The 25,226-nt window shown below is 42.8% G+C and overlaps 1 protein-coding gene across 6 annotated transcripts in view; it reads right to left on the bottom strand.

Moving 5' to 3' along the window:
* Positions 1-25,226, bottom strand: part of RBMS2 (RNA binding motif single stranded interacting protein 2) — a 332,030-nt gene that overhangs the window by 11,658 nt on the left and 295,146 nt on the right. For all 6 annotated transcript variants that reach the window (XM_033936036.1, XM_033936038.1, XM_033936032.1 and 3 more), the window contains 7 exons: positions 16,045-16,124; positions 14,315-14,424; positions 14,094-14,140; positions 13,824-13,917; positions 13,446-13,496; positions 12,982-13,092; positions 9,920-10,006 (listed from right to left, as the gene is read on the bottom strand). In XM_033936036.1, coding sequence (XP_033791927.1) covers positions 9,920-10,006; positions 12,982-13,092; positions 13,446-13,496; positions 13,824-13,917; positions 14,094-14,140; positions 14,315-14,424; positions 16,045-16,124 — 580 coding nt within the window. The remainder of the gene's footprint in view (positions 1-9,919; positions 10,007-12,981; positions 13,093-13,445; positions 13,497-13,823; positions 13,918-14,093; positions 14,141-14,314; positions 14,425-16,044; positions 16,125-25,226) is intronic.

Genomic DNA, 25,226 nt, shown 5'->3' with positions numbered 1-25,226 from the left:
GAATTCCAAAGACGGGAGATATACGTCCAATTCTTGACCTCCGAAATCTCAACAAATCTTGTCAAAGAAAAGTTTTGCATGTTATCTCTAACAACACTGTAACCCTTTCTAGATCAAACCAAATAGCTATGCTCTCTAGATCTCAAAAGTGGCTTATACTCACATTGCAATTCACCTAAAGTACAGAAAGTTCCTTCGATTCAGGATAACTCATCAACATTACCAATACAAAGTTCTTCCTTTCGGCCTGGTATCGTCTCTAATAGTTTTCACAAAATGCCTGGTTGTAGATGCTGTGGCACTTTGCTCCTACGGTCTTCAAGTATTTCCATATCTGGATGATTGGCTAATCAAAGCCACATTTCCTCAAGCAATTTGTGTGGAAACAAAAAAAGACTATATATTTAAAATCTACTTCTCCATTCCCATCCGTATCAAATATGCTGTACTAAAGGGTTTTGTTGTAACTCAGGTATAGACAAACTCCTCCACACTCAACGAGCCAGAGTTATCTAAATCAAGCTTCTTAAATCTTTTTCCTAGCCTTTTAGTTTCATTAGCATCAAAGTGTGAGCACATTTCCAACAGATAACTTGCCTTGTTGCCCATTTTGTCCCACCAGGTTGTTGGCGCTGGCTGCTGCACATTGATTCTTGCAATTCAAATCTGCAGTGCCTCGTGCTCGCCACTTTCATTTTGCAGGCTCATGCACTCTCTTATCGGCAGCGATGACTGGCAAACCTCAGGCTGGGAGGAGGGTGGGAAGAGTGGGGGGGGGGGGAGCCCGAGGAGAAGGAGCAGAGAGTTACGCTTGTTTCACACAGATATAGAAAAATAAAGGGAAGAGACTATATCTTGTATAAAAGCTTGTTACTGACAGAGTCACGTTAGTAAGTTTGTGATCACTCCAACTCCTGCATCATAGTCCTTGTCCCTGTACAAACCTAGCCCGGATGTGAACATATTAAAATAACATTCTCCAATCAGTGCACTAGAGAACCAAAGAGGGAGGTTCGCCCCTAAGAAAGCTTCACTCCTATTGGTAGTAGTACACCAGTCTCTCCGATTCTCCATGAAAACAACTCCAAAAACAAATAAATAAATCCCAACAGAAATAAAATAAAAAAGAATAATAAAAAATACCAAAAACAATTCAATTATCATACCAGAACATATCCTAGAAAATATTGTAGGATTAATTAAACCTGAAGGTATAAATAGAACGGTAGGTTAACTGCCTTGCCAACTGTTATCAACTGTCAGATCACTCACAGTTAAACATCCATACGATGTTTTTGCTGATTTATAAATTCCTCACGTTTCTTCGGGTCCCGATACTGAATTGTGTTATTGTTGAATGTAACCCTCATGACTGCGGGATAAAATAACCCATATTTTGTTCCTAAATCCTTGAGCTTCCCACGAAGACCCAAAAACTGTTGGATCCGCTCCAGGTGATGATGGGTTTACTGTAGAGTTTTACAAATCATTCCAAATTACATTATTACCTCATCTTTTAAATTTATATCAGGCTCAACTAACTAAAGGTTGCATTTCAGGTACTATGGCAGAATCTTTAACTATTTTTTTCCCGAAGCCAAATAAAGATCCCATGTTGGTTTCAAATTACAGGCCTATTTCTTTGATTAATGTAGATGGAAAACCTCTGGCTAAGTTATTGGCTTTATGCTTGGCCAAGGCTCTCCCTTATATTATTGGTATGCACCAAATGGGTTTCGTTGCTCAAGACATTCTTCATATAACACCAGACTGGCTTTTCATATGTTAAATTTAACAAAAGCCATGGAAGATCCGGCCTTCTCTGTATCTTTGGATGCAAAGAAGGCCTTTGATCGTGTAGAATGGACCTTTATGTATCAAGCAATGGACTGGTTTGGTATTGGTTCCGGATTTATACAAATGATTCAAACCTTGTATAGTTCCCCTTCTGCCAGATTATATATTAATAATACTTTTTCAGAACATTTTCGTCTGGAGAGGGGAGTTAGACAAGGGTGTCCATTATCTCCTTTGCTTTTTGATATTGTTCTGGAACCCTTGCTACTGGCTATTCAACAGGCAAAGGAGAGTCAGGGTATTCCTTATGCAGGTCGGGAATATAAGGTCTCTGCTTATGCAGATGATATATTGCTTCATTTGAGGAATCCTGAATCTGCCATTCCGCATTTACTAGATTTGATTGACAGATTTGGAAAATTTTTTGGATATAAAATAAATTGGAGTAAATCAGAGGTTCTTCTGCTAAATGTACACTGTCCAAAAGGATTATTTGACTCATTCCCTTTTCTTTGGAAAGAAGAGGGTATAAAATATTTAGGTATTTGGATTAAAAAAATGCTGGAAGATACAATGAGACTAAATGAAAAATCCTTATTGCTAAAGGTCTCAGATATGTGTGAGCAATGGAACCCCTTACATCTTTTTTGGTGGGGGAGAGTCCAAACGGTTAAAATGATGATTTTGCCTGTGGTTTGTTACCAAATGTGTATATTACCAGTTTTTTTTCAGGGGTCCTTTTACAAGAAATTAAATAGTATTCTTACTAAATTTATTTGGCTGGGTAATTGCTTTAGCATCTTAATAAAAACCAATTGCAGCGGGTGGAGTAAATTTCCCAAATTTTTATAGGTACCATCAGGCCTAAATACTGTGTCAGGGTATGTATTGGATCCTTTCTGAGCTCATGGAACATCATCCGGATTGGTTAATATTAGAATGGCAACGTCTGTCCCCACTGCATTTGTGTCATGTTTTAAGTATCAAGTTACCTAGGATTTATAAGGACAATAGAATTTTATTCACTAAATGGCAGACATTGAAATTAATTAATAACTTAATACCTATTCCGATTCATTTATCCACATGTCAGTCCTTGTGGTTGAACTCCAAGATTCAAATTGACGATTCTAAGATCCTCTGGAAGCAATGGCTGCAGGCGGGCATACGCACACTGGATGGGAAGATGCTTGACTTTTCACGACTGCAACAAACATTTGGTATCGCAAAGTCTCAAGTATATAAGTGGTTGCAGTTGAAGCAGGCCATTCAGAAGGAGTTCCCTGAATGGCGAAACTTAAAAACTCAGTATAGCTTACTGGGTCTGTGCTTCCAGACAGATTTGCTGGGCATCAGGCAGCCAAGTGGTATAAATTAATATCTGAATTTTTGAATAAAAAAAACAAAAACTAGTCAGAGATATTTTGGCCACGAATTTGGACTTGGAGGATGAGATGTACAGCGTCAGCATCTATGAGACAAACATGGTTTTTTTTGTTTCATAGATGTTTTTGGATCCCTGTTAGATTACAAAAATTAGATAGTTCTAAGTCAAATAGATGCTGGCACTGTCATCTCAATACAGGGACACTGGATCATCTGCTCTTCTTTTGTCCCTTGATACTTAAATTTTGGTGATCCATTTGGGGTCAAATCAATAGAATACTGGAAGTTCCAGTGGCATTGACATATGATACAGTGCTGTTTGGCACGTTACTGAGGGCCAAGAGTCCTATAACTTCATGTAACAACAGACTACTTATCATGACGGGAGTTACCATACAACTCATTTTAAAAAATTGGAAAAATTGGGACAGGTTAAACTATAGTTTTTGGTGGGAATCCTTGTGCCAAACTTAAAAATTTGAACGTATGAGTGCAATACAATTGGGACATTATAAGAAATTCAAGGAGGTTTGGGACCCATTGACAAAAGTTTGTAATGACTGATTATTAGTTTTAGCCCTTTGATTCTACACGATGAGTGGGTGGGATGGGGGTGGGGATATGCCTTTAATTTATTATTTAGTCGCAATTTTGTTTGTCTTGATCATTTGTGTTACTCTTGATTGTCTTTATGCTGTATGAAAGGGTGGGTGGGTGTGAAGGGATATGTATTTATTATATTATTGATGGAATTAAGTGCTGTTTCTTTGTATATTGTTTGATAATATGTTGCACTTGATGTTGGTTTTAAAATGAATAAAGATATGGAAAAAAAAAAAAGACTATATATTTTCTTCAACAACTGGGATTCAAAGCCAATTTTCCAAAATCTCAATTAAACCCTTCTCAATGTCTCTAGTTTATTGGAGCAATTTTAGACACAAATCAAATAGGAGCTTATCTTCCTCAACAAAGACAAGACAATATAGTTCATCTTTCAAAACAAGTGTCTGCTATGCAAATGCTGCTAGCCAGCCAGATGAGATTCTTAGGTCACTTGGCTTCCACAATTCATGCAACTCCATTTGCTCACCTACATCTCAGGATTCCACAGTGGTCTCTGGCATCTTAGTGGTCTCGAGTCAACAAAAAAGATCAAAGTCAGTCACTTTATCACTTCAAAAATCCCTTCAGTAATGGATAAATCCAGACAATCTTTCCAAGGGTCTTTTGTTCCAGATTTCCTCACATCAAAAGGTTCTTACAACAGTTGTGTCCATGTATGTTTGGGGAGCTCACCTGGACGGTCCTCAAGACGCAAGGTCTTTGGCATTTTCAAGAGAAAAATTACAAATCAATTTACTGGAATTAAAGGCCATTCGGAATGCACATTGCATTCCAGAGTATTTTGTCCAACAAAATTGTTCTAATCCGTACAGACAATCAAGTAGCGATGTATTACATCAACAAACAGAGAGGTACAGGCTTCTCTTCTTCTTTGTCGAGAAGCTCAGCGCAATTGGAATTGGACAATTCCTCACAATATATGTACAGGGAGATCAGAATGTGTTGGCAGACAAACTCAGCAGGTTTCTTAGATCTCACGAATGGTCGCAACTCCAAAGTACTCCATCAGTTTTTCAAATTGGGGGGGGGGGGGGACTTCAAATAAACCTTTTTGCTTCTCCCCTCAATCACGAGTTAGTTCTATTTTGCTCCAGACAATATTCTCCGCATTGTCTAGAAGATGCATTTCTCCTGGATTAGGCAGACAAATTCCTTTATGCATTTCCACCAATCCCGCTCATTCTAAAGACATTGGTCAAACTCAAAACAGAAGTAGCCACCATGATTCTGATAGCTCCTCGGTAACTGAGACAACCTTGGTTCTACTTCAGCTGTCCATCAAGGATCCAGTTACAATACAGATCTTTCCATCTTTGCTCACTCAAAGTCATGGCTCCATTCTGCATCCCAATCTGCAGTCCCTACACTTGACAGCATGGTACCTTTCGGTATAGATACATTTGATTTTAAATTATCTGATGAAGTTCATACTATTATTGTTGTATCCAGAAAACCTTCAACACAGCAATGCTATCAAAGTGGACAAGATTCACTTCTTGGTGTTCTTTTCATCAAGAACCCACATCCGCTTCACTTCCTTCAATTTTGGATTATCTTCTCCATCTTTCCACATCTGGTCTTAAAACAACTTCAATCAAAGTACACCTCAGTATTATTAGTGCTTTTCATACCCCTATTAACGATAAACCTTTGGCCACTCATTCAGTATTTTCCAGATTCATGAAAGGACTATTTAATTCCAAGCCTCCTCTGAAGCCACCTCCAGTCGTTTGGGATCTGAATGCTGTTCTTGACAAATTAATGAAACCTCCATTTGAAACTCTAGCGTCTGTTCATTTAAAAAGTTTCTTACCTGGAAAGTTATTTTTTTCTGATCGCTATTACTTCTGCTCGAATCAGTGAGCTTCAAGCATTAGTTTCTGACCCACCTTATACAGTGTTTTATCACAAGGTAGTTCTTCATACTCATCCTAAATTCCTTCCAAAAGTTGTTATGGAATTTCATCTCAAATAATCCATTGTACTTCCAGTTTTCTTCACAAAACCTCATTCTCATCCTGGAGAAGCAGCTCTGCACACTTTGTTGTTGGTTTTTTTTTTTTTAATCTTTATTAAATTTTCAAGGCTAATACAAAGTGCAGGAAATTATACATACATTAATAATCAGAATAAGCACTTATATTCAATCAATTATAATGCAAAAAAATAACCCCCCACCTACCTTCCAATACATTTAGTCAAAGAATAAAACGAGAGATAGCTCCCCCTCCCACCCTGTCCTGGTTGTGTGCATGAGTCTATAAATCTAAAGTGCAGAACCGTATATATACATTAATCAGCAAGTTAAACCATTATAATCATAATCAGTAACACTACACAAAGAATAAATCCCCCCTTTCCTTCTATTACATTTCATCAAGGATCAAGACAAAGCAAAGATATAACCCCCCTCACCCTTTCTTGGATGTGTATGGAAATAAACAAAAATTAAAGACAACTATAATGAAGTAATAAAAGATGTCAATGGGCCCCAAACCAGTTTAAATAAATTGCTATGCCCCCAACACGTCGGCATTCATTTTCTCATACCTATAGCTTGAGCATAAATTCGCCCACCAAAAAGGAAAATTGAGGCGATCATAATTTTTTCAATTACGAGTTACCATTTGCATGGCTATCCCGGTCATAATTAGGAAAAGCCAGCATTTATAGCAGTCCATGGGGGGCTTAATATGCAATAATGCTCTGCATACTTTGGACTGTAAACGTGCTATAGCATACTATCTTCAAAGAACTAAACCACACAGAACTTCACCACAACTGTTCATCTCCTCTAATCCTAACAGGCTTGGGAATCCTGTTAGCAAGAGAACAATTTCATCGTGGTTAGCGGATTGCATTTTTTTCTGCTATACTCAGGCTGGGTTGCACCTTGAGGAACGTGTTACAGCTCACAAAGTTCAGTGGCTTTCCTACGTTCTACTCCTATTGACGAAATTTAAAAAGCAGTCACTTGGTCCCCGATTTACACATTTACATCTCATTATTGTCTAAAATCTTATTCCAGATGAGATGCTCTTTTCGGCCAAGCAGTTTTACAGAATTTATTTTCTTCCTAATGGCCAACTCTCCCTCCATCCTATTATATTCAGCTAGGGAGTTCCACATGTGAGAATATGCTGCCTGCTTGTCTGAGGATAAAGCACAGTTACTTACCTAAACAGGTGTTATCCGGAGACAGAAGGCAGACATTTTTACATCCTTCCCACCTCCCCTGGTTGGCTTCTTAGTTTGTTTACGGAACTGGGGTACTGCAAGCTCACATCGAGAAGGAAGGCACTCATGCACGCACAGTAGCGGACAGTTTAAAAGCCTTGGATTTCTTAAAGTGCCATTGGGTAACAATGCCGAGGACCCATTGGTCTGATTTGATGGCCTGACAAGCCAAAAAAAAGTGTGTTAAGCCACTCCCTCACTGGTAAATGGTCAAAAACTAGGAGAAGGCTTAAGAGCAGGAAGCTGATGTGTAGCCGATTGCTTCCGGTCTCTCGAACGCTGCTTGGGGATGAAAGGAGAAGACTGCAGTCTTTGAAGGGTAGCATGGTTATATGGAGCAAATCTGCGTCATGGGTAGTATTGCTGAAAAAAACTGCTGATGGTATGCTCTTCGGTAATAAAAAGAAGAGGAAGGCCATCTAAACTGGTGGGATTGTTTTGAGGAATGGGCTGAGAGTTCCCTATTAGTTGAGGAGTCTTCTTTAAGCTGTGAAACTGTTGCTTGGACCTTTCCGTCAAAGAAACTATCACCCAAGCAGGGAGCATCTGCCAACCCATCATGCAGGTCCTCTCTAAGATCCAACGCTCGCAACCACACTGAGTGCCTGGCCACTACAGCCACTGCTGCGGTTCGAGATGTCATGTCATAGGCATCATAGTTGGTTTTAATTAGATGATAGGTAGAAGATTTGGTAACACTTCCGGAGAATCGACTTCTAATTGCTGCAAAATGGAATGTCAAAAATGGAGAATTTACAGCTGGTGGGCAATGATTTTTGATGAAAGCATAGAGCCTTGATAGACTTTGTGGTCCATGGAGTCAAGGAGACAAAGATGCTTTCCTGTGGGCGTAGATAACGGGCCTTTTGAAACTTCAGCCTTCTTGATAGCCGACTCCAATACCATCGATTGGTGAGGCAGTTGCTGAAGATCATGACCAGGTGCTTTTTTAACCTTATATTTCAACTCCAAACGTTTAGAAGCTGTTGATACTGAAAAAGGTTTTTGCCAATTTGCTAACTGAAGGTCCTGTAAAACTTGATGTACTGGAAGAGCCACTAGCTCCGTCAATGGGGTTTTACAAGATTGCAGAAAAGCTTGAAAATCTTTGCTACTTGTCGGTAGAGCCGCCTGACTAAGGCTAAGCAGGGAAGAAACCGTCTGTAAGGGCCGGTTGAATAGGCTGAAACAGTTGAGGATCTGAAACTGGGAGTATGTCTTGCTCTGAACAGGCTGGAGGAGTCTGAGCTCTGAGCAGGGTGTTCTGGATGAAGAGCATGGAACTCATTTAGGAGGAATAGGCTCCTGCTCAATAGGTGTAGGAGAGGCCCCTTGCTTAGATTTTGAGCCCTTCACAGATTTGGAGGGGTTACCTGTAGCTGCTGGGGAAAAGACCACAAGGCCGAGACTGAGCCCACGCATGAGAGAGAGAACATAAGAACTGCCATCACCGGATCAGACCCTGGGTCCATCGAGTCCGGTGATCCGCTCACGCGGAGGCCCAGCCAGGTGCGACCTGGCGAAAAACTTAGTCACCGGTATCCCTCTATTTGCCTACTGAGGAAATGTGCATCTAACTTGCCCTTAAATCCTAGAATGGTCGGTTCTGCAGCAATCTCCACCGGGAGAGCGTTCTAGGTGTCCACCACCCGCTGTGTGAAGCAGAACTTCCTGGCATCTGTCCTGGGCTTGTCCCCACTCAGCTTCAGTCCATGACCTCTTGTCCTAATCACATTTGACATCGTAAATAACTTTTTGTCCTGCTCTATCTTGTCAATTCCTTTTATTATTTTAAAAGTCTCAATCGTATCCCCACGCAGACTCCTCTTCTCAAGGGAGAACAGTCCCAGTTTCCCAAGCCGTTCTTCGTAGCTCAAGTTCTCCATACCTTTTACCAGAGAGAGAGAGCTGCTTCGTGGTCCTAGCGCCCACCCCTCCTGACTCAATGTTCTGCACTGAATGCTGACCTCTGCCATCGGCATCGTTTTTTTTTGTTTTTGGTTTTTTTTACAGAAGTTTGCCGTTTGACTACTGGGTCTCCCCCCCCCCTTTTTTAACTAAGGAAATAATAGTTATTAAAACTATTATATCTGTTAAAAAAGAATTAAATTGTTTGGGGAGCTGCAATCTGTAAAGAGCGGTCAAAGAAAAAAATGGCAGCCTGAGGGGAGGGGCTGTAGATGTAGGGACTCCTGCACATGCCCAGTAAGCTCAAAGTTTACCTAGCACTGGCACACAGATTTAGTACTGGCATACAGACTCAGTCAGCGGACTTCACCAACAAGTGTGCCTGCATGTCCCCTGCTTGTCTCCGGAGAAAAATGAGCAAGCACAGGGGAGGCAAAGATCCTAGCCAGCACCAGACTGAAGACAGAACACCAATTGAGAACCTCTTTGGTTGGTAGGGCTTGGGGACCCCTGCCAGCTATAGAAACAGATGTCTGATGCCACATGAGGGGGCTGGAACACAAATTGAGGGTGCCCAGGCACCCAACGCTATGCCACTTTTCTGTCTTATTTCAGAAGACAGGCACATTAGAACCTGCTCCAACTACAGCCAGAGAAAACAAAATTGGAAAGGTGTATTGGGATGGGGGAGAAATGGACACCGGGAGGGATGCCCACTCCCTTCCGCCACCATGCAACAGCCTGCCCACTCCTTCCCGCTGCTAAGCAATAGCCCCCTGACAATTCCCCATCCCCCCTTACCTTGTTTACGAAGGCCAGCCAGAGGGATTGATGCCTATTCCCTCTGGCCAGCAGGCCCACCTCTTCAAAATGGAGGGCCTACCCTTCCCCGGTGCATCCTGGGATGTGCCGGAGATGGGAGGTGAAACCTTCCTGTCCCTCTTTGAAGCAATGGTGCTCTTACCTCGACTGAAACGCTGGAAGAAGGCACGTGTGTGAACTGTGGGATGTATGTCCCCTGCATAGCAGCAGCAGCAGCGGCCGGCAAGTACTGACAAAAAGGAATCAAAGCAAAGAAGGAGTCAGCAGAGCAGTCCTCCCCCCACCAATATTTATTTATTGGAGTTTTATAAAAATACAAATGAAGTGCAGCCAATGAGGACATCAGAACATAAGAATCGTCTTACTGGGTCAGACCAATGGCTATTCTTATGTCCTCACTGTAAGTTTTGGTACAGTTTCAGACACCCCTCTGGCTTTCCCTTTGGACCTAAGCTAATGCTTTCTTCAATTCAGTTACTGCTGCACAAACTTTTCCTAGATCAGGGTTTCCCAAGGTGGACCTGCGGGGGGGGGGGGGGGGGGCAGTCTGTCTTGGTGAGGCACTGGCACCTCTCTTCCCCTTTGCTCCTTCCCACTCTTACTTTGCCACGCATGTGCCTTTATTCCCGCCCCTCCGCCCCACCCACCCCCATACCTCTAGCTCTTCGCCGGCATGAGCAGCAGCTTCAACCTGCTGTTCTCGCCGGCCTCACTGCTCCCCTCTGACGTTTTTTCTGTGTCCCGCAACTACAAACGACATCAGATGGAGACGCGCTACTGGCATGAACAGCAGGTTGGAGATGCTGCACACGCCGGGGAAGCTAAACAGGTAAAGGGAATGGGAGCACTTCCCACCCTCGCTACACCAGTGCCTGGTGTACCTCTTTGTCAGTCAGGTTTTCAGAATATCCATAACTAGTGTTAAGCCCGTTACATTAACAAATGTTAGAATAGATGTATAGACTTAACAGGCCACAAAATCAACTGTCTTTCTTTCTTTCTCTCTCTCCTTGGCCGCTTTCTGTGTGTTTTTCTTTCTTTTTTTCTGCCTCGCTTCCCACCCTCGCTACACCAGTGCCTGGTGTACCTCTTTGTCAGTCAGGTTTTCAGAATATCCATAACTAGTGTTAAGCCCGTTACATTAACAAATGTTAGAATAGATGTATAGACTTAACAGGCCACAAAATCAACTGTCTTTCTTTCTTTCTCTCTCTCCTTGGCCACTTTCTGTGTGTCTTTCTTTCTTTCTGTCTCTCTCTCTCTTCTTGGCCACTTTCTGTGTGTCTTTCTGTCTCTCTCTCCTTAGCTGCTGTCTGGCTTTCTTTCATTCTGTCTCTCTCTCTCTCGTTGGCTACTGTCTGGCTTTCTTTCTGTCTCTCTCTCCTTGGCCGCTGTCTTTCTTTCTCTATCTCCTTGGCCGCTGTCTGTCTTTCTTTCTTTCTGTCTCTCTCTCTCTTTCTCCTTGGCCGCTGTCTGTCTTTCTTTCTTTCTGTCTCTCTCTCCTTGGCCGCTGTCTTTCTGTCTCTCTCTCTCCTTGGCCGCTGTCTTTCTGTCTCTCTCTCTCCTTGGCCGCTGTATGTATGTCTGTCTTTCTGTCTCTCTCCTTGGCCGCTGTGTTTTTCTGTCTCTCTCCCTGCCCCCTGCCTGTCTCTGTTTCTCGTGCGCTGAGAAACTTCAGCTCCATCCCCCTTCTCCCACCTACCTTGTAAAAATGAATCAGCTCTGGCAGGGTCTGATGCAGGCTCCTTGTATCGATAGGCAAACCGCTGAAGGCTCCTTAGCTGGAGGAAACCGCCACACTTGCTGTAGGCTCCACCACAGCACGCGTCACAAACCTCTACTGTGCAATTGTAGCACGGAAGCACAGATCACGGAGGCAGGGATCATGAAGTCTGAAGTGCGCATGCGCGCTAAGGGTTTTATTATGATAGATATTACACATGAGATTGATTTGCTTACACTGCCTCCATTGTTTGCAAATCTCTTTCATGTATATTCATTGTGGATATCCTGAAAAATTAACTGGAAAGGAAGTACTCCAGGACCAATTTGGAAAACAGCGCCCTAGATGACCCTTCCATACATTCACCACACTCTCCATGAAGGAACTTGCCAATCTTACTTCTAATCCATCCCCTCTGAGCCTCACACAACACCTTCCTCTCAAAAGTTCCTGTTCACTAGAAAATATTTACTCCTATCTCCGAGGTATCAAATATACATACCTTTCTCCTTCCTAACCTCAGAACAATGTTTCTCAATCCTGGCCCTTGAGGCATACCCAGACAGTGAGGTTTCAGGATATCCATAATGAATATACGTAAGAAATTTGCAAACAGAGGCGGCAATGCATGCAAATCTCACTGGCTGGATGTGCTTGAGAAGCCCTGCTCTAGAAAATACATAATTAGGTCCCAGGTCTGATCTTGCAGGGATAATGGAGTGGATACTGCACTATTTTGGAAGCCTCTATATCATCTGAACGGAGTCCTGAGAACTGGACACAAGGCTCTATTTGCGCTCCCAGTGACCTTTACAGAGGCACTAACATTTTTCCCTACTAGCTCCCCCTTGCTACTAGGTCAGACGGGTTTCCAACCCTGTCCTGGAGGCTCACCAGCCAGTTGGGTTTTCGGGATAGCCCTAATGAATATGCATGAGAGATTTGCATATAATGGAGGTGGCAAGCAGACCGATCTGCCCCATGGATATTCATTAGGGCTATCCTGAAAACCTGACATGGCTGGTGGTCCTGCAGGACAGGGTTAGGAACCACTGTACTAGGGAAAGAGGTTTTTTTTGTTTCATGTTCCAGATGCCCATGTTACCTCCTCAATTCCCCCTTCCCCCCAATCTGTCAGTAGTCTCTCCAACTACACACTCCCTGCTTTACTGTTTGGTCTTGTCGAAACATGTTTAGCATTTCTTAAATATGTATGCATGTAATTTTGTAAACCGCATAGTTTTTATGCAGTATATACATTTTTAAATTACTTGCCATTGCTGGCAGCGCACCCAAGGCCAGATATAGCATTTACCATGTCAACAAGGCACTCATTCTCTTCCCCATGTCATTTACCTTCCTCAATGGGCATCAGGAATGTTATTGAGTGTGTGGAATATCACATGCACTTTCAGAACAAAGAATGGAGAACACTGTCAAATTTAAGCCCCTGCTATTCCCTCGGTCTGGTCTTCCCTTACCGTGCCAGCACTGCCGAGAGATAAGTGGCCTAGCTGTTGGGTCAGGGGTCCCATCATGGAAGCTGGCTGGATAGATATGGTGTGGTCCATGGTGGGGGCCAGAACCGTCCCCTACAGATGAAGACAGACAAGACAGGATGTCAGGAAGAGGCAGGTCAACAACAAGAAAGACCACTAGGGACATAAGGAGGCAGAGATTATCTCCAATTCTGTGAGTGCAGAGAAGGTGAGCGCTTCAAAGGGCGTGAAGGAGGACCAGCAGATGAGCTCCAATACAGAGGCAGGGAGATCTGACGCTGACAGAACCGCTGGAGAGATATACAGTTCCACTTCCTGTGCTGAACCTCTTCAGAACCTTTCTGAGACTTATTCTAAATTGCCTGCACCAACATGACAACCTCATGGGAGCAAATCAAAAGGTGAGGAGACAGACAGGTCCTGCTGGGCGAAGCAGGGATACTCACTGCAGGCTGCATGAGGTATGACTGGTGGTGCATCCAGGAAGGATTGTGAACCTAGAGAAAGAAAAATCAGAGGGGAAAGAGGAGTCAGTCAGTAATTATTCCAGCACAAGGAATATTGCCTTTTTCTGTGATTCTACCACCAGACACCATGGTGGCAGCACTAGGTTTCATAAGTCAGTACAGAACAATTATTGGTCAATGTTTGTGCTCCCACCCAAAGCACTGTGCGTATCCAGAACTACAAGTACCAAAATGCCCTGCGATTGCGATTTGGAAACAATACAGAATGGACATATCTTAGACTGGGTGGCACCATCCCTACCTACCCACCAACCCCCCTCCCCCCTCCCACCGAACATGGCCTGGCAAAGCCTTCACCTGATAGGATGACACTGGTGAGGGGAGGTATGGAGACAGCGCCGTCTGCGCTATCATTCGGTTTGGAGCAATACTGTATGGAGCTGTGTAAAACCTGCAAAAAGGAAGAGAGATCTGGGGTCAGGGGAACAAAGACAATTTTGAAAACAGGGCCAGAAATTTGGCTAAAGCAGCACCCAAGAAGAGGGCTGGGGACATTTTGAAAGCAGCAACCATAGGGGGGGTTTAAGGGACACAGAGCAAAACAACATGATGAACAGCAACACTCACCCATTCTGTAAAGCTGTTGTGGGGTCATAGGTCAATGTCATTCCACCCTGTAAGATGTAAAACACACTGTTAGCAAAAACCTGAGCACCATCTTACAAACAGCTGGTCCCTGGCTTCCTTCTGCTACAGTCCCATGCTTTGCTCCAAGAGAGATGCACAGTGGGGGTGAAGTCCCATGGCTGGCAGAAGAGACGAACATAGGACCATACACCATATCTTACCGAGTCCCCATCCCGGCTCCACACACGACCATTCTGCAGGTATTTGCCCTGATTCTGGCGTTTTTTCTGTCCACCATCTGCAAACTTGCACAGTAATGGCTCTGAGGGGGCTGAAGAAAGAAGGTGCAGATTTTACATAGCAGCACTGATGCATCAGCCCTCCCCTCCTCAGCTATCACACTCCGGCAATGCTCTTTCCTTGAGCCCATTCACTTATAGACTGCCCTGCCACTCCCTCTCTGTGCTCCTCATAAGAACATAAGATTTGCCATTCTAAGACAGACCGAAGGTCCATCAAGCCTAGTATCCTAACAGTGGCCAACCCAGGTCCCAAGTACCTAGCTAGATCCTGAGTAGTAAAACACATTTTATGCTGCTTATCCTAGGAATAAGCAGTGGATTTCCCCAACCCATCTCAATAACGGCCTATGGACTTCTCTTTTAGGAAATTATCATACCTTTTTTAAACCCTGCAAAGCTAACTGGATTTACCACATTCTCTGGCAATGAATTCCAGAGTTTAATTGCATGTTGTGTGAAGAAATATTTTCTCCGGATTATTTTAAATCTACTACTTAGTAGTACATGCCCCCTAGTCCTAGTATTTTTTGAAAAAGTGAACAAGCTATTTCACTTCTACCCTTTCCACTCCACTCACTATTTTATAGATCTCTATCATATCACCCCTGAGCCGTCTCTTCTCCAAGCTGAAAAGCCACAGCCGCTTTAGCCTTTCCTCATAGGGAAGTCATTCCATCCCTTTTATCATTTTCATCACCCTTCTCTGTACCTTTCCTAATTCTGCTATATCTTTTTTGAGATACGGTGACCTGAATTGCACACAGTATTCAAGGTGCGGCCATACCATGGAGTGATAAAAGGGCATTATAACATTTGCATCTTTGTTTTCCTTTCCTTCTTCTCAAGATACAGAGCAGAGAAAACTATGGGCCAGATTCACAAAACGGCCTACCGATCCAATCTGGGTGGCTGATTCACGACGCGTCCTCATGCAAATGAGGACGACTGGAATCACACCTCCAACCAACTGCACGGATCGCTCTCCAGCAATCCCGATGCAGAGCTGGGAAAAAACTTTTTTTTAAAAAAAACTTTACTTTTCGCAAGCCCTTTTTACTTTTAACTTCGTGAGCCCGTGGTTTAAAACCACAGGCTTGTACTGCGGGGCAGAGGGCAGTCGAGTCAGGGCAGAGAAGCAGGAGATCAGGGCGGCCAGAGCAGGAGAATCGCATCAGACAGCAGAGCGGCCAGAGCAGGAGAATCGCGGCAGATAGCAGGGCGGCCAGAGCAGGAGAATCGAGGCAGAGAGCAGGGTTTTCACACAAGCGACTGGTCCTCAGCAGTCGCTTGTTTTTGGATCGGCCAGCCCAGTCGGTGTGCCTGCATTTGTTTAGTGAATTGCGTCTTTCCTACTTTGCATGCGCGGATCTGATCTGATCGGCCACAAGGTTAGTGAATCGGGTCAGAGGAAAATCGGGTTGCAAAGGGGTCGCTAAGTGTGCGGAACTTGAGCGGTGGGCTTAGTCAATCTAGCCCTATGGGAGAGTATTCCTGGTCTTAGTTTAGGCTATCTTGATATCTCTGTCCAGTGTGGCTGCAGCTCATTCCACTTCCTTTCATACAAGTGCTGCCCCACTCCTCCCAACCCACGAGCCCTCCCAGCACCAAGCCTCAACACTGAAAACAAACAAGGCAACAGCTTAGCACACCTGGAACTCCTGGTGGAGTCTTGATGTATTTTCCATTAAAGTGCGCAATGATTGCTTCACACTTGTCCGTGGACTCCATCCTGAAAGGAGAGGGAGACTGTGAAACCTGCAGTCAAGTTGTAAGTGTGGGTGGGGAAGAGGGGGCAGTCTGGGATGTGCAGTACTCAAAGGTACACTAACAGTGGAGTTTTGGGGAATAGCCTAATGGATAAAGCAGCAGACTGAGAAATCAAGGTTCAAATCCCACTGTAGCTCATGTAACCCTCCTTTGCCTCAGTTGAGCTGCTACTATTGGAAAGGCTTGAATTAAATCAAAGGTAAAAACAAGCAATGACAGAGGTCCTGATGCACAAACGCTTTGACACCATGATAAAAAATACCATGGTGGGAGCAATTTGTTTTTGCTGGTTGATGCTCAACACAATAGCATGCAAATGATATGCAAGCTATTTGTGCAGAGCGACCCAGGTAAAAGGGGAAAGAACTGTGCTTGGTGCCTGCTCAGAAGAGCAATTGCTAGCAAAGCTGCTTCCTCCCCATACCTCCTGTCAGGCAAAAAAATAAAAACACACCCCACAATTTTCCTGTCGCTGCTGCTTTTCCCTGCCAGTTCAGCTGATTGTGGCAAGGGAATCCCTAATCAGCTGAGCAAGCAAGACTCTTGTCAGTTTAGCTGATTGGGGATTCCCCTGCCACGATCAGCTGAACCGGCAGGAGAGCATACCTAGTCTGCATGTGTAACACAAGCACAACAGTTGCAGCCATTTAAAAAAAAAAAAAAAAAAGACTCCCAATCCCTCCCTCTCATTATTCCCACCCCCAGGTCCTCCGATAGACCTCCTCGGTGGTCTTGTGGGCTGAGACTCCCGACACCTCCTTCCCATACCTTCAATAGAAGAACGGTAGAAAGGATACCCACTCCCTCCTGTCACATGTAAGAACCCCTCCCCCAATGCTAAGACCACCCCCCACAACCCCCGTACCTTCAATAGAAAAGTAGCAGGAGGGATGCCCGCTCCCTCCTGCCTCAGGGCATGCCTCTTCAAAATGGCGACCCTGCCCCTACCTACTGTATCCTGGGATTAACTGGGAGTGGCCTTAGGCACCTGAGCTAATCAAGGACTTAGACCCCCCTCCCAGTTCATTCCAGGATGCTCAGGACAGGGCTGCCATCTTGAAGATTCAGGCCCTGAGGCAGGAGGGAGCGGGCATCCCTCCTGCCATTCTTCTACTTAAGGTACGGGGGTGTCAAAGGGGCCCCATCCTTGTGGCAGGAGGGAGTGGGCATCCCTCCTGCTGTTCTTCAATTGAAGGTACCGGGGGGGGGGGGTCCTGGCATCGGGGGTATCAGACCTCTGGAAGGAAGGAGTAGGCATACCTCCTGCTGCTCTTCTATAAAGTACAGGGAGGGGGTTCGGCAGAAGGGAGGACAATCACTGCTTTTTTAAATATAATTTTAATGGTCAGCTATTGTGCGTGTGTTATGTGAGCACAAGAGATTTGCGCAGGGACAGAAATCAAATCTATCTCTATTTATCCCCATCCATCCCTGCAAGTAATCTTCCCACAAACTTCAGAAGTATTTGATTTAATTATACTACTGAATTAGAGGCTCAGGTAGAGACCCATTTATAAATAAGAAAATACACTTTTAATTTGGAAATATTAATTGGGAAGAATACTTACTTTGTAAATGGGTCTCTGACAGAGCCTCTAATGTAAATATAAAAAAATCCATCTGATGAGGACCCTCAAGCTATGTTAGCTGAGGACTTCCTCTGAATGTGGCCCAAAATCCCTTTTGCCAGCTTGGCAGGCAGCAGCAACAATTTCAAGCTAAGTACCCCCTATGCCTAACAAATACCAACAGAGTATCCCTACCCAAACTCCGCCCCTGACTCCACCCCCAAAGCCACACTGAAGCCTGCCCGCCCCCCAAGCCAACCCGCCGCTGATTCCTCCTCCCCCCCAGTCCGCCGCTACCCACACACTCCATTAAATTACCTCCTGCTGCTGCCGCAACTCCAGGAATGGAAGGGCCAAACACATGCAGCGATTGAACGCCGCCGGCCCACAAGCCTTCCTCCCCTCCCCCCAATGTCAATTTTGACGTTGGTGAGAAGGTTGGACCTTCTCTTTGATGTCAGAATTGTCATCGGGGGGGGGGGAAGGCTTGTGGGCCAGTGGTGTGCAATCACTGCACGTGCTTGGCCCTTCCGTTCCTGGAGTTGCGGCAGCAGCGGGGTGTGTGTGTGTGTAATTAAATGGAGTGGCCGGTCAGCCCACGTTCCCCCTAGGTTACGCATACCACAGATTGAGAAACCCTGTCCTAAGTCACAGATGTTGGCACTTCAGTGGCTCAAGGATGTTGCCAGTGACTGCTACACTTAGTGGAAGGGAGTTCTGGCCACCTTTGGAGGAGGTCTTCAATTGGCGGTGCTTGGGGATCCCTAGCAGCTAAAGTCAGAAAGTACTTCAGCACAGGAGAAAAAGAACCAGAAATGCATTTCCTTTTCTGTTGAACACAATACAAAGACATCTGCTATGTACATTTCCCAAAGATAACGTATTTTTAGTCAATAAATTCCTTTTTTTCCTCCCCCACCCCTGTACAGCATTTCTTCCTCTCTCTCTCCTCCACCCCCTGTGCAATGTGTCTCCCTCTCTCTCGCACTGTCCACTCCCTTTCTCTCCCTTGCCCCAAAGGGAGTGGGGAAGGGGGAGAGAGAGGGATCCAAGCTGCATCTCTCCACCCCCCTCTACTGCCACGTCCAATATTTCTCCCTCTTTCATCCCCCAGACCCTGTGCAGTATCTTTAATCCATGTCCGACATTTCTCCATCTATCACCCCTCTCCAGCACCATGCCGCATCTCTCCCTCCATGTTCAGTATGTCCCCTTCTTGAATCCCCTTTCCATCTGTCCCCTCTCCACCGCTATATCCAATATTCCTCCCTCTCACCTTTCTCTTCCCCATGCATCTCTACCTCACTCTTCTCTCACCACCATGTCCAATAATTCTCTCTTGACCTATGTCCAAGACTCCTCCTTTTCCCCATGTGCACCATCTCTTTCCCTCTCAGACATCCATGCCCAACAATTCTCCCTTTCTATTCCCTCCCTCCATCTTATGTCCCAAGTTCTTGTCCTCTCCCTCCCTTCAGTCTGTCTCTCAAGCTTGTGCCCCCCATCCTCCCCTCGTCCCACTTTCATGCCTCCTCCTTCCCTTCTGTATCCCAACGCGCTTCCGTCCTCCCTCTATTCTGTGTCCCAAGTTCATGCCCCCCTCCCGCGGTAAGTACCTGTCTCCAGGCAGCCTCCTCCTCCTTCCTTCCAGGCAGCCGCATGTTTCTTCACAAAGCCACAGGCAGTGGTTACAATACCCTGCCTGCAGCTGACCCAGAAGCTTTCCTGCTGACGTCAGCATCAAGGGGAAGGCTTCTGGGTCAGCCACAGGCAACATATTGGAACCACTGCCTGCGGCCTTTTGAAGAAACATGTGTGGCTGCCTGGAAGAAAGAAGGAGACTGCTAGGAGACAGGTACATAGTGCAGGAGTCCTCGAAGAGGTGCTTCCATCCCCACAGGATCCCCATAACTTCAGAGGAATCCCCAAGGACCTAGGGGGAACCCTGCAAATTCAGCAGGATTCCTGGCAGGCCCATTCCCATGCAACTCTCTAGTGAGCACACAACACATGCACAACAGCTGAGCTCACTAAAATAAAACCCAAAAAGCTGCAAAAGACTTTTTTGGTTTTATTGTAATGGGCTCACCTGTTGTGCACGTGTTGTTTTCAGCACCGATTATTTGGTGCTTGGAGGGGTGCATTCCTGTTAGTACATCACAATAAAGCTCATTAAAATATTAATGAGCTTCTTGTAATGCATCCTCATTTGCACAGCTTCGCTTAGTTCTGCAGCGCTCTATAGAGTGGGATTACAAAACATTGCTTCTTGGCGATCAGACCCTGTTGGAAAAGCAAGGCCTCACTGTCCCTCAGAGGCGATTTATTTATCTGACTTTTGCTGACGGTTAAACGTCTTAAATATGGAGAACTATCCATCTACTATTCCTGTTTTATATAGTAATCGTACTAATAAACCAATCAATAAGACACTCTCATCTCAGGTTAGAGAATGTTACAATATCCCGTTATTTCCTGAACAAGATGACTCTTCTAAACTTGACAATCCAGTTCGCCTAAATTATAAACGAATCAAAATTGGTCTACTTAACACCTGTTCTTTAAAGACCAAATATCATTTAATTAAAGACCTTATTATTCAATCTTCCTATAATGTTCTATGTTTAGTTGAAACATGGCTTAATGAAGGAGAGGAAGCTTACCTCTCCTATGCTTGTCCTCCTGGCTTCTCTTATCTATATAATCATCGTCTTTCTAAACGTGGAGGAGGACTGGCAGTTATATTTCAGGATTCCCTAGCAATAGGAGTTGATTACTCTCCAATAAATTCTCCGATTGAATTTTTACAATTTACTGTTAAAACTAAACTTAAACTTGATGCACTTCTTATCTATCTCCCACCTCCAATCAATAGTACAAATCTATCTCATCTTCAATCACTTCTTTTTGATTTTGCATCCTCCACTACAAATCCTTTGATTTTAGGAGATTTTAATATTCATTTTGAAGACCAGAATAATAATTACACTATGGATACTCTTTCTCTCTTTAATGATCTAGATTTGCATCCCTTATTAAATGTTCCAACACCTCAAGCTGGTCACACTATAGATATGATTATAACCTCTCTTGTTACTAAAGCCAATTACCAATTTGACTCCTGTCTTCCAATTCCTTGGTCCGATCACTTCCTTATATCAATCTCTTACTTAACTACTTTGACGAAAACACATTCAATATCTCAAACCATTACATATAGAGATTATAATAGCCTATCATTAGAATTAATCATTGACAATTTTAATTTAACCTTTCAGGACTTAGATACTTTTTCCGTTGAAGAGCTCTTACAACAATGGAATTCCTCCACTAAACATGTGTTAGATTCTTTAGTTCCACTTCAAATTAAATCTATCTCAGCAAGAAAAAAAGCTAATCCTTGGTTCACTTCAGAACTCTGCCTAATTAAAAAACAACTTAGATCATTGGAAAGACATTGGAGGAAAAATAAGAACCAGATAAATTTGGACAAATTCAAAGAACAATCAAATATATATAAAAATAAAATTAATCAGGCAAAAATGAAATTATATTCTAATCAAATTTTTAAAGCCAAAAATGTTTCTACACTTTATGCCATTCTCAAATCGATTTCACCTGCTTATAAAAAACATATTCCAGTCACAAATTCAGTTCCTTCTGCGCAAGAACTTGCAAATTACTTTTTAAAAAAAAGATTAAAGACATAAGAGAAAATCTTATGAAAACAAAAGCCTCTACTTCAGTATCCGAAATAGAACCTGGATCATCATTGTCTGCTAAATGTTCTCACTTTAATCTTCCTACTTTAGGTGAGCTGGAATCTCTCATTAAAACTATTAATAAAAAGGGGACTCAGGCGGATATAATCCCTCCTTTTATTATTAAAAGATATTTTTCAATCTTTGGCCCTTTATTATTAATTTTGATCAAAGAAAGTCTGAAGCAAAGTATCATGCCATCAGATTGGAAAAAAACCATTATTCGTCCTATTTTAAAAAACCCAAAGACTAGCTCTGAAGAAAAATCAAATTATAGACCTATAGCTAATATCCCTTACTTAGCCAAATTGACAGAAAAGATAGTATATAACCAAATTTCAGAATTCATAGAAATGACAAATGTCCTTCATCCTAATCAAACTGGCTTCAGACAATATCATTCTACAGAACACTCCTTGATTGGCATGACGTCGTCTATTCTACATCATCTTGACCATCATTCATCTGTTCTTTTGATCTCAATTGATCTTTCATTGGCCTTTGATACCATTGATCACACTCTTTTACTTAATAGACTCCAATCTATCGGTATATCAGATCAGGTACTTTCTTGGTTTCACTCTTATTTTGAAAATCGCTTTTCTACAGTTAGCTTTAATAACACCACTTCGGAAAGTTTTTCAGTTCCTTACGGAATTACACAGGGCTCTATCCTATCTCCTCTCTTATTCAACATTTTTCTGGCTTCCCTTATGACCCTCTGTCAGTCTATCGGTTTCACCGTATTCGCATATGTGGATGACATACAACTTCTTCACCCCCTGGATCCCAACAGTTCTTCAGAAATAACTAACATTAACACCAAACTTGAACAGATTCATAATTGGCTCGAAATAAATAGATTAGCACTAAATATTGACAAAACAAACGTACTGCTATTCCCTTGGAAAGACAATTCTACCTTTTCCTGTCCAATATCTATTAAATGTATCCAAAAAATATGTCTAGATTGTTTTAAATTTATAAACCTGACGCCTCAGCCCCACCACTCCACCGCAATGTTAGATTCAAAACACGGGAGATTTACTATGGGAGCCTCATCATTGGCTGTCGGGTTTGTATCATACATTTATTTATTTTTGTATTTTTATAAATTTTTAGTATATTGATCAGTCATTAGAATTAGATTTAGACTTTAAGAAGTTTTAAGAAAATAAATATTCTCTTTCTGAGTATCGTAATTTAGAAGTACTTGATACTTATCTCAGCGTTTAACCCAGGGAGTCAGACCCGACATGTTTCACAGCATTTGTGTTTTATCAAGGGTCTCCCGAGGGCGCCGCCGCCATCCGACTCCACAATCCGATAAAACACAAATGCTGTGAAACATGTCGGGTCTGACTCCCTGGGTTAAACGCTGAGATAAGTATCAAGTACTTCTAAATTACGATACTCAGAAAGAGAATATTTATTTTCTTAAAACTTCTTAAAGTCTAAATCTAATTCTAATGACTGATCAATATACTAAAAATTTATAAAAATACAAAAATAAATAAATGTATGATACAAACCCGACAGCCAATGATGAGGCTCCCATAGTAAATCTCCCGTGTTTTGAATCTAACATTGCGGTGGAGTGGTGGGGCTGAGGCGTCAGGTTTATAAATTTAAAACAATCTAGACATATTTTTTGGATACATTTATGAATCATTTTGGGTCTAGATTATACTAATTTAACTTTTGAAGGCTGTAGATTTAATGAGCAATATCTATTAAAGGCATTTTTTTGAAACTTATTCATAAGATCAGGATTCTCGGAGTTATTTTTGATGAAAACTAACATATCACGATCATATTAGTCATGTCGTGAAATCTTCTTTCTATAGTCTCCGTCAAATTCGCTCAATGAAAAAATTTTTATGCCCAAAATCTCTGAATATATTGATACACTCCTTAGTTATTTCAAAGATTGACTATTTTAATGCCTTATTTAAAGGAATAGCCCAAAAAGAAATTAAACGCTTACAAATTATACAAAATGCCTCGATTAAAATTATTGAAAACGCTAAGAAATTCGATCACGTTATGCCTTTGCTAGAGAAAGCACATTGGCTGCCGGTAATGTATCGCATAATATACAAATTAAATTTACTCACTTTCAAATCTTTAATTTTTAAAAGTCCAGCATTTATTTATAAATTTTTAATTCCCTATAATACTTCGAGAGTATTACGCTCAACTGAACAACACTTATTAGTTGTTCCGTCGTTAAAAGTTATTGGCACACGACGTCACTCCATTTTTTCAGTTACGGCCCCTCTAGCCTGGAACGCTTTGCCAATTTATTTGAGAGAGGAAAAAATGCTAGATAAATTTAAGAGTAAACTTAAGGGATTCCTTTTCAAAGATGCATTTAGTGACTAATTGAATTTTTCTTTTTTACATCTTATATTAAATTTCTCCCTGTTTCCTAATGTTTTTAACCTTAAATGTTTCTTTTATATTGAATTGTATTTCTCCCCATAATTTTACCCTTTTTTGATCATACATGTTAATCAGTCTTGTTGCCTTTGTCTAGTCATGCGATTTTATGTTAAGTACTTTTATGTTATTTTAATCTGTTTAGTCTTAAAGTTATTTTAGTTTGTATGTATACCCTAACTTTGTAAACTTATAGATGTACATCGCTTAGAATATGGAATAGGCGATTTATCAAATCTTATAATAAACTTGGAAACTTGGATTACAATATTGGACTCAAGCAGGGCCTATCCCCTTTGGATTGCTGGGTTCATCAGATGATCGAGTTGGCACGTTTTGAGCTTTGCTATCATAAACGTTCCTCCAACCCTGAGGTGCTGGCCTATCTGGCCCTGTGGTTACCTCTGGTTTCCAGAATTGGGGGTAGGGGGGTGGGGAGTGACTGACTGGGGGTATGCGCGTGGTGTATGTGAATGTGGTTGGTTTGACTAGTGCGGTGTGAGTGCTGTCCCTCGAGTAGGGGACTCCTGGGGTGGGTAAAACTATACTATATTGAAAATTTATGGAGCTGATGAGGGAAACGGGCTGTTCTTGCTCTTGGATATCCCTGCATCTTATTGCTGTGCTACGTGCCTTTGTTGTTGAACTTTGTATCATTCCCTGTTGCTGCTTCGGTTTGCTATTTTATCCATGTACTTCGCTTGTTTCTCTTGTTGACTCCTTAATAAAAATGATTTTAAAAAAAAAAGAATAGAATTCTCAGTGGCTGCTATGAGGATCATTGCCAGTCCTGGAGAACCCTTTTGTGCACCAGGAGGGAGCTTTCCATGCAAGAAAGACTGCTTTTATGAGTCTTACTGCCATGGAAAGCTTTTGAGCATCAGGGTTTGAATCACTCTAGGTCAGGCGTCTCAAAGTCCCTCCTTGAGGGCCGCAATCCAGTCGGGTTTTCAGGATTTCCCCAATGAATATGCATGAGATCTATGTGCAGGCACTGCTTTCAATGCACATTCATTGGGGAAAATCCTGAAAACCCGACTGGATTGCGGCCCTCAAGGAGGGACTTTGAGATCCCTGCTCTAGGTGGACTTGATCCATATATGCAATGGGTTTAAACCCTCTGGTTCAGGCTAGAAGGATTATAAGAATTTAAGAGTTGCCATACTGGGACAGACTGAAGGTCCATGAAGCCCAGTATCCTATTTCCAACAGTGGCCAATATAGGTCACAAGTACCTGGCAAGATTCCAAAAGACTAAAACAGATTTTATGTTTATGCTGCTTAACCTAGGAA

The sequence above is a fragment of the Geotrypetes seraphini genome, chromosome 3, assembly GCF_902459505.1.
Source record: "Geotrypetes seraphini chromosome 3, aGeoSer1.1, whole genome shotgun sequence".
Classification (NCBI taxonomy): Eukaryota; Metazoa; Chordata; class Amphibia; order Gymnophiona; family Dermophiidae; genus Geotrypetes; species Geotrypetes seraphini.
This window is presented reverse-complemented; position numbering and strand designations above follow the sequence as displayed.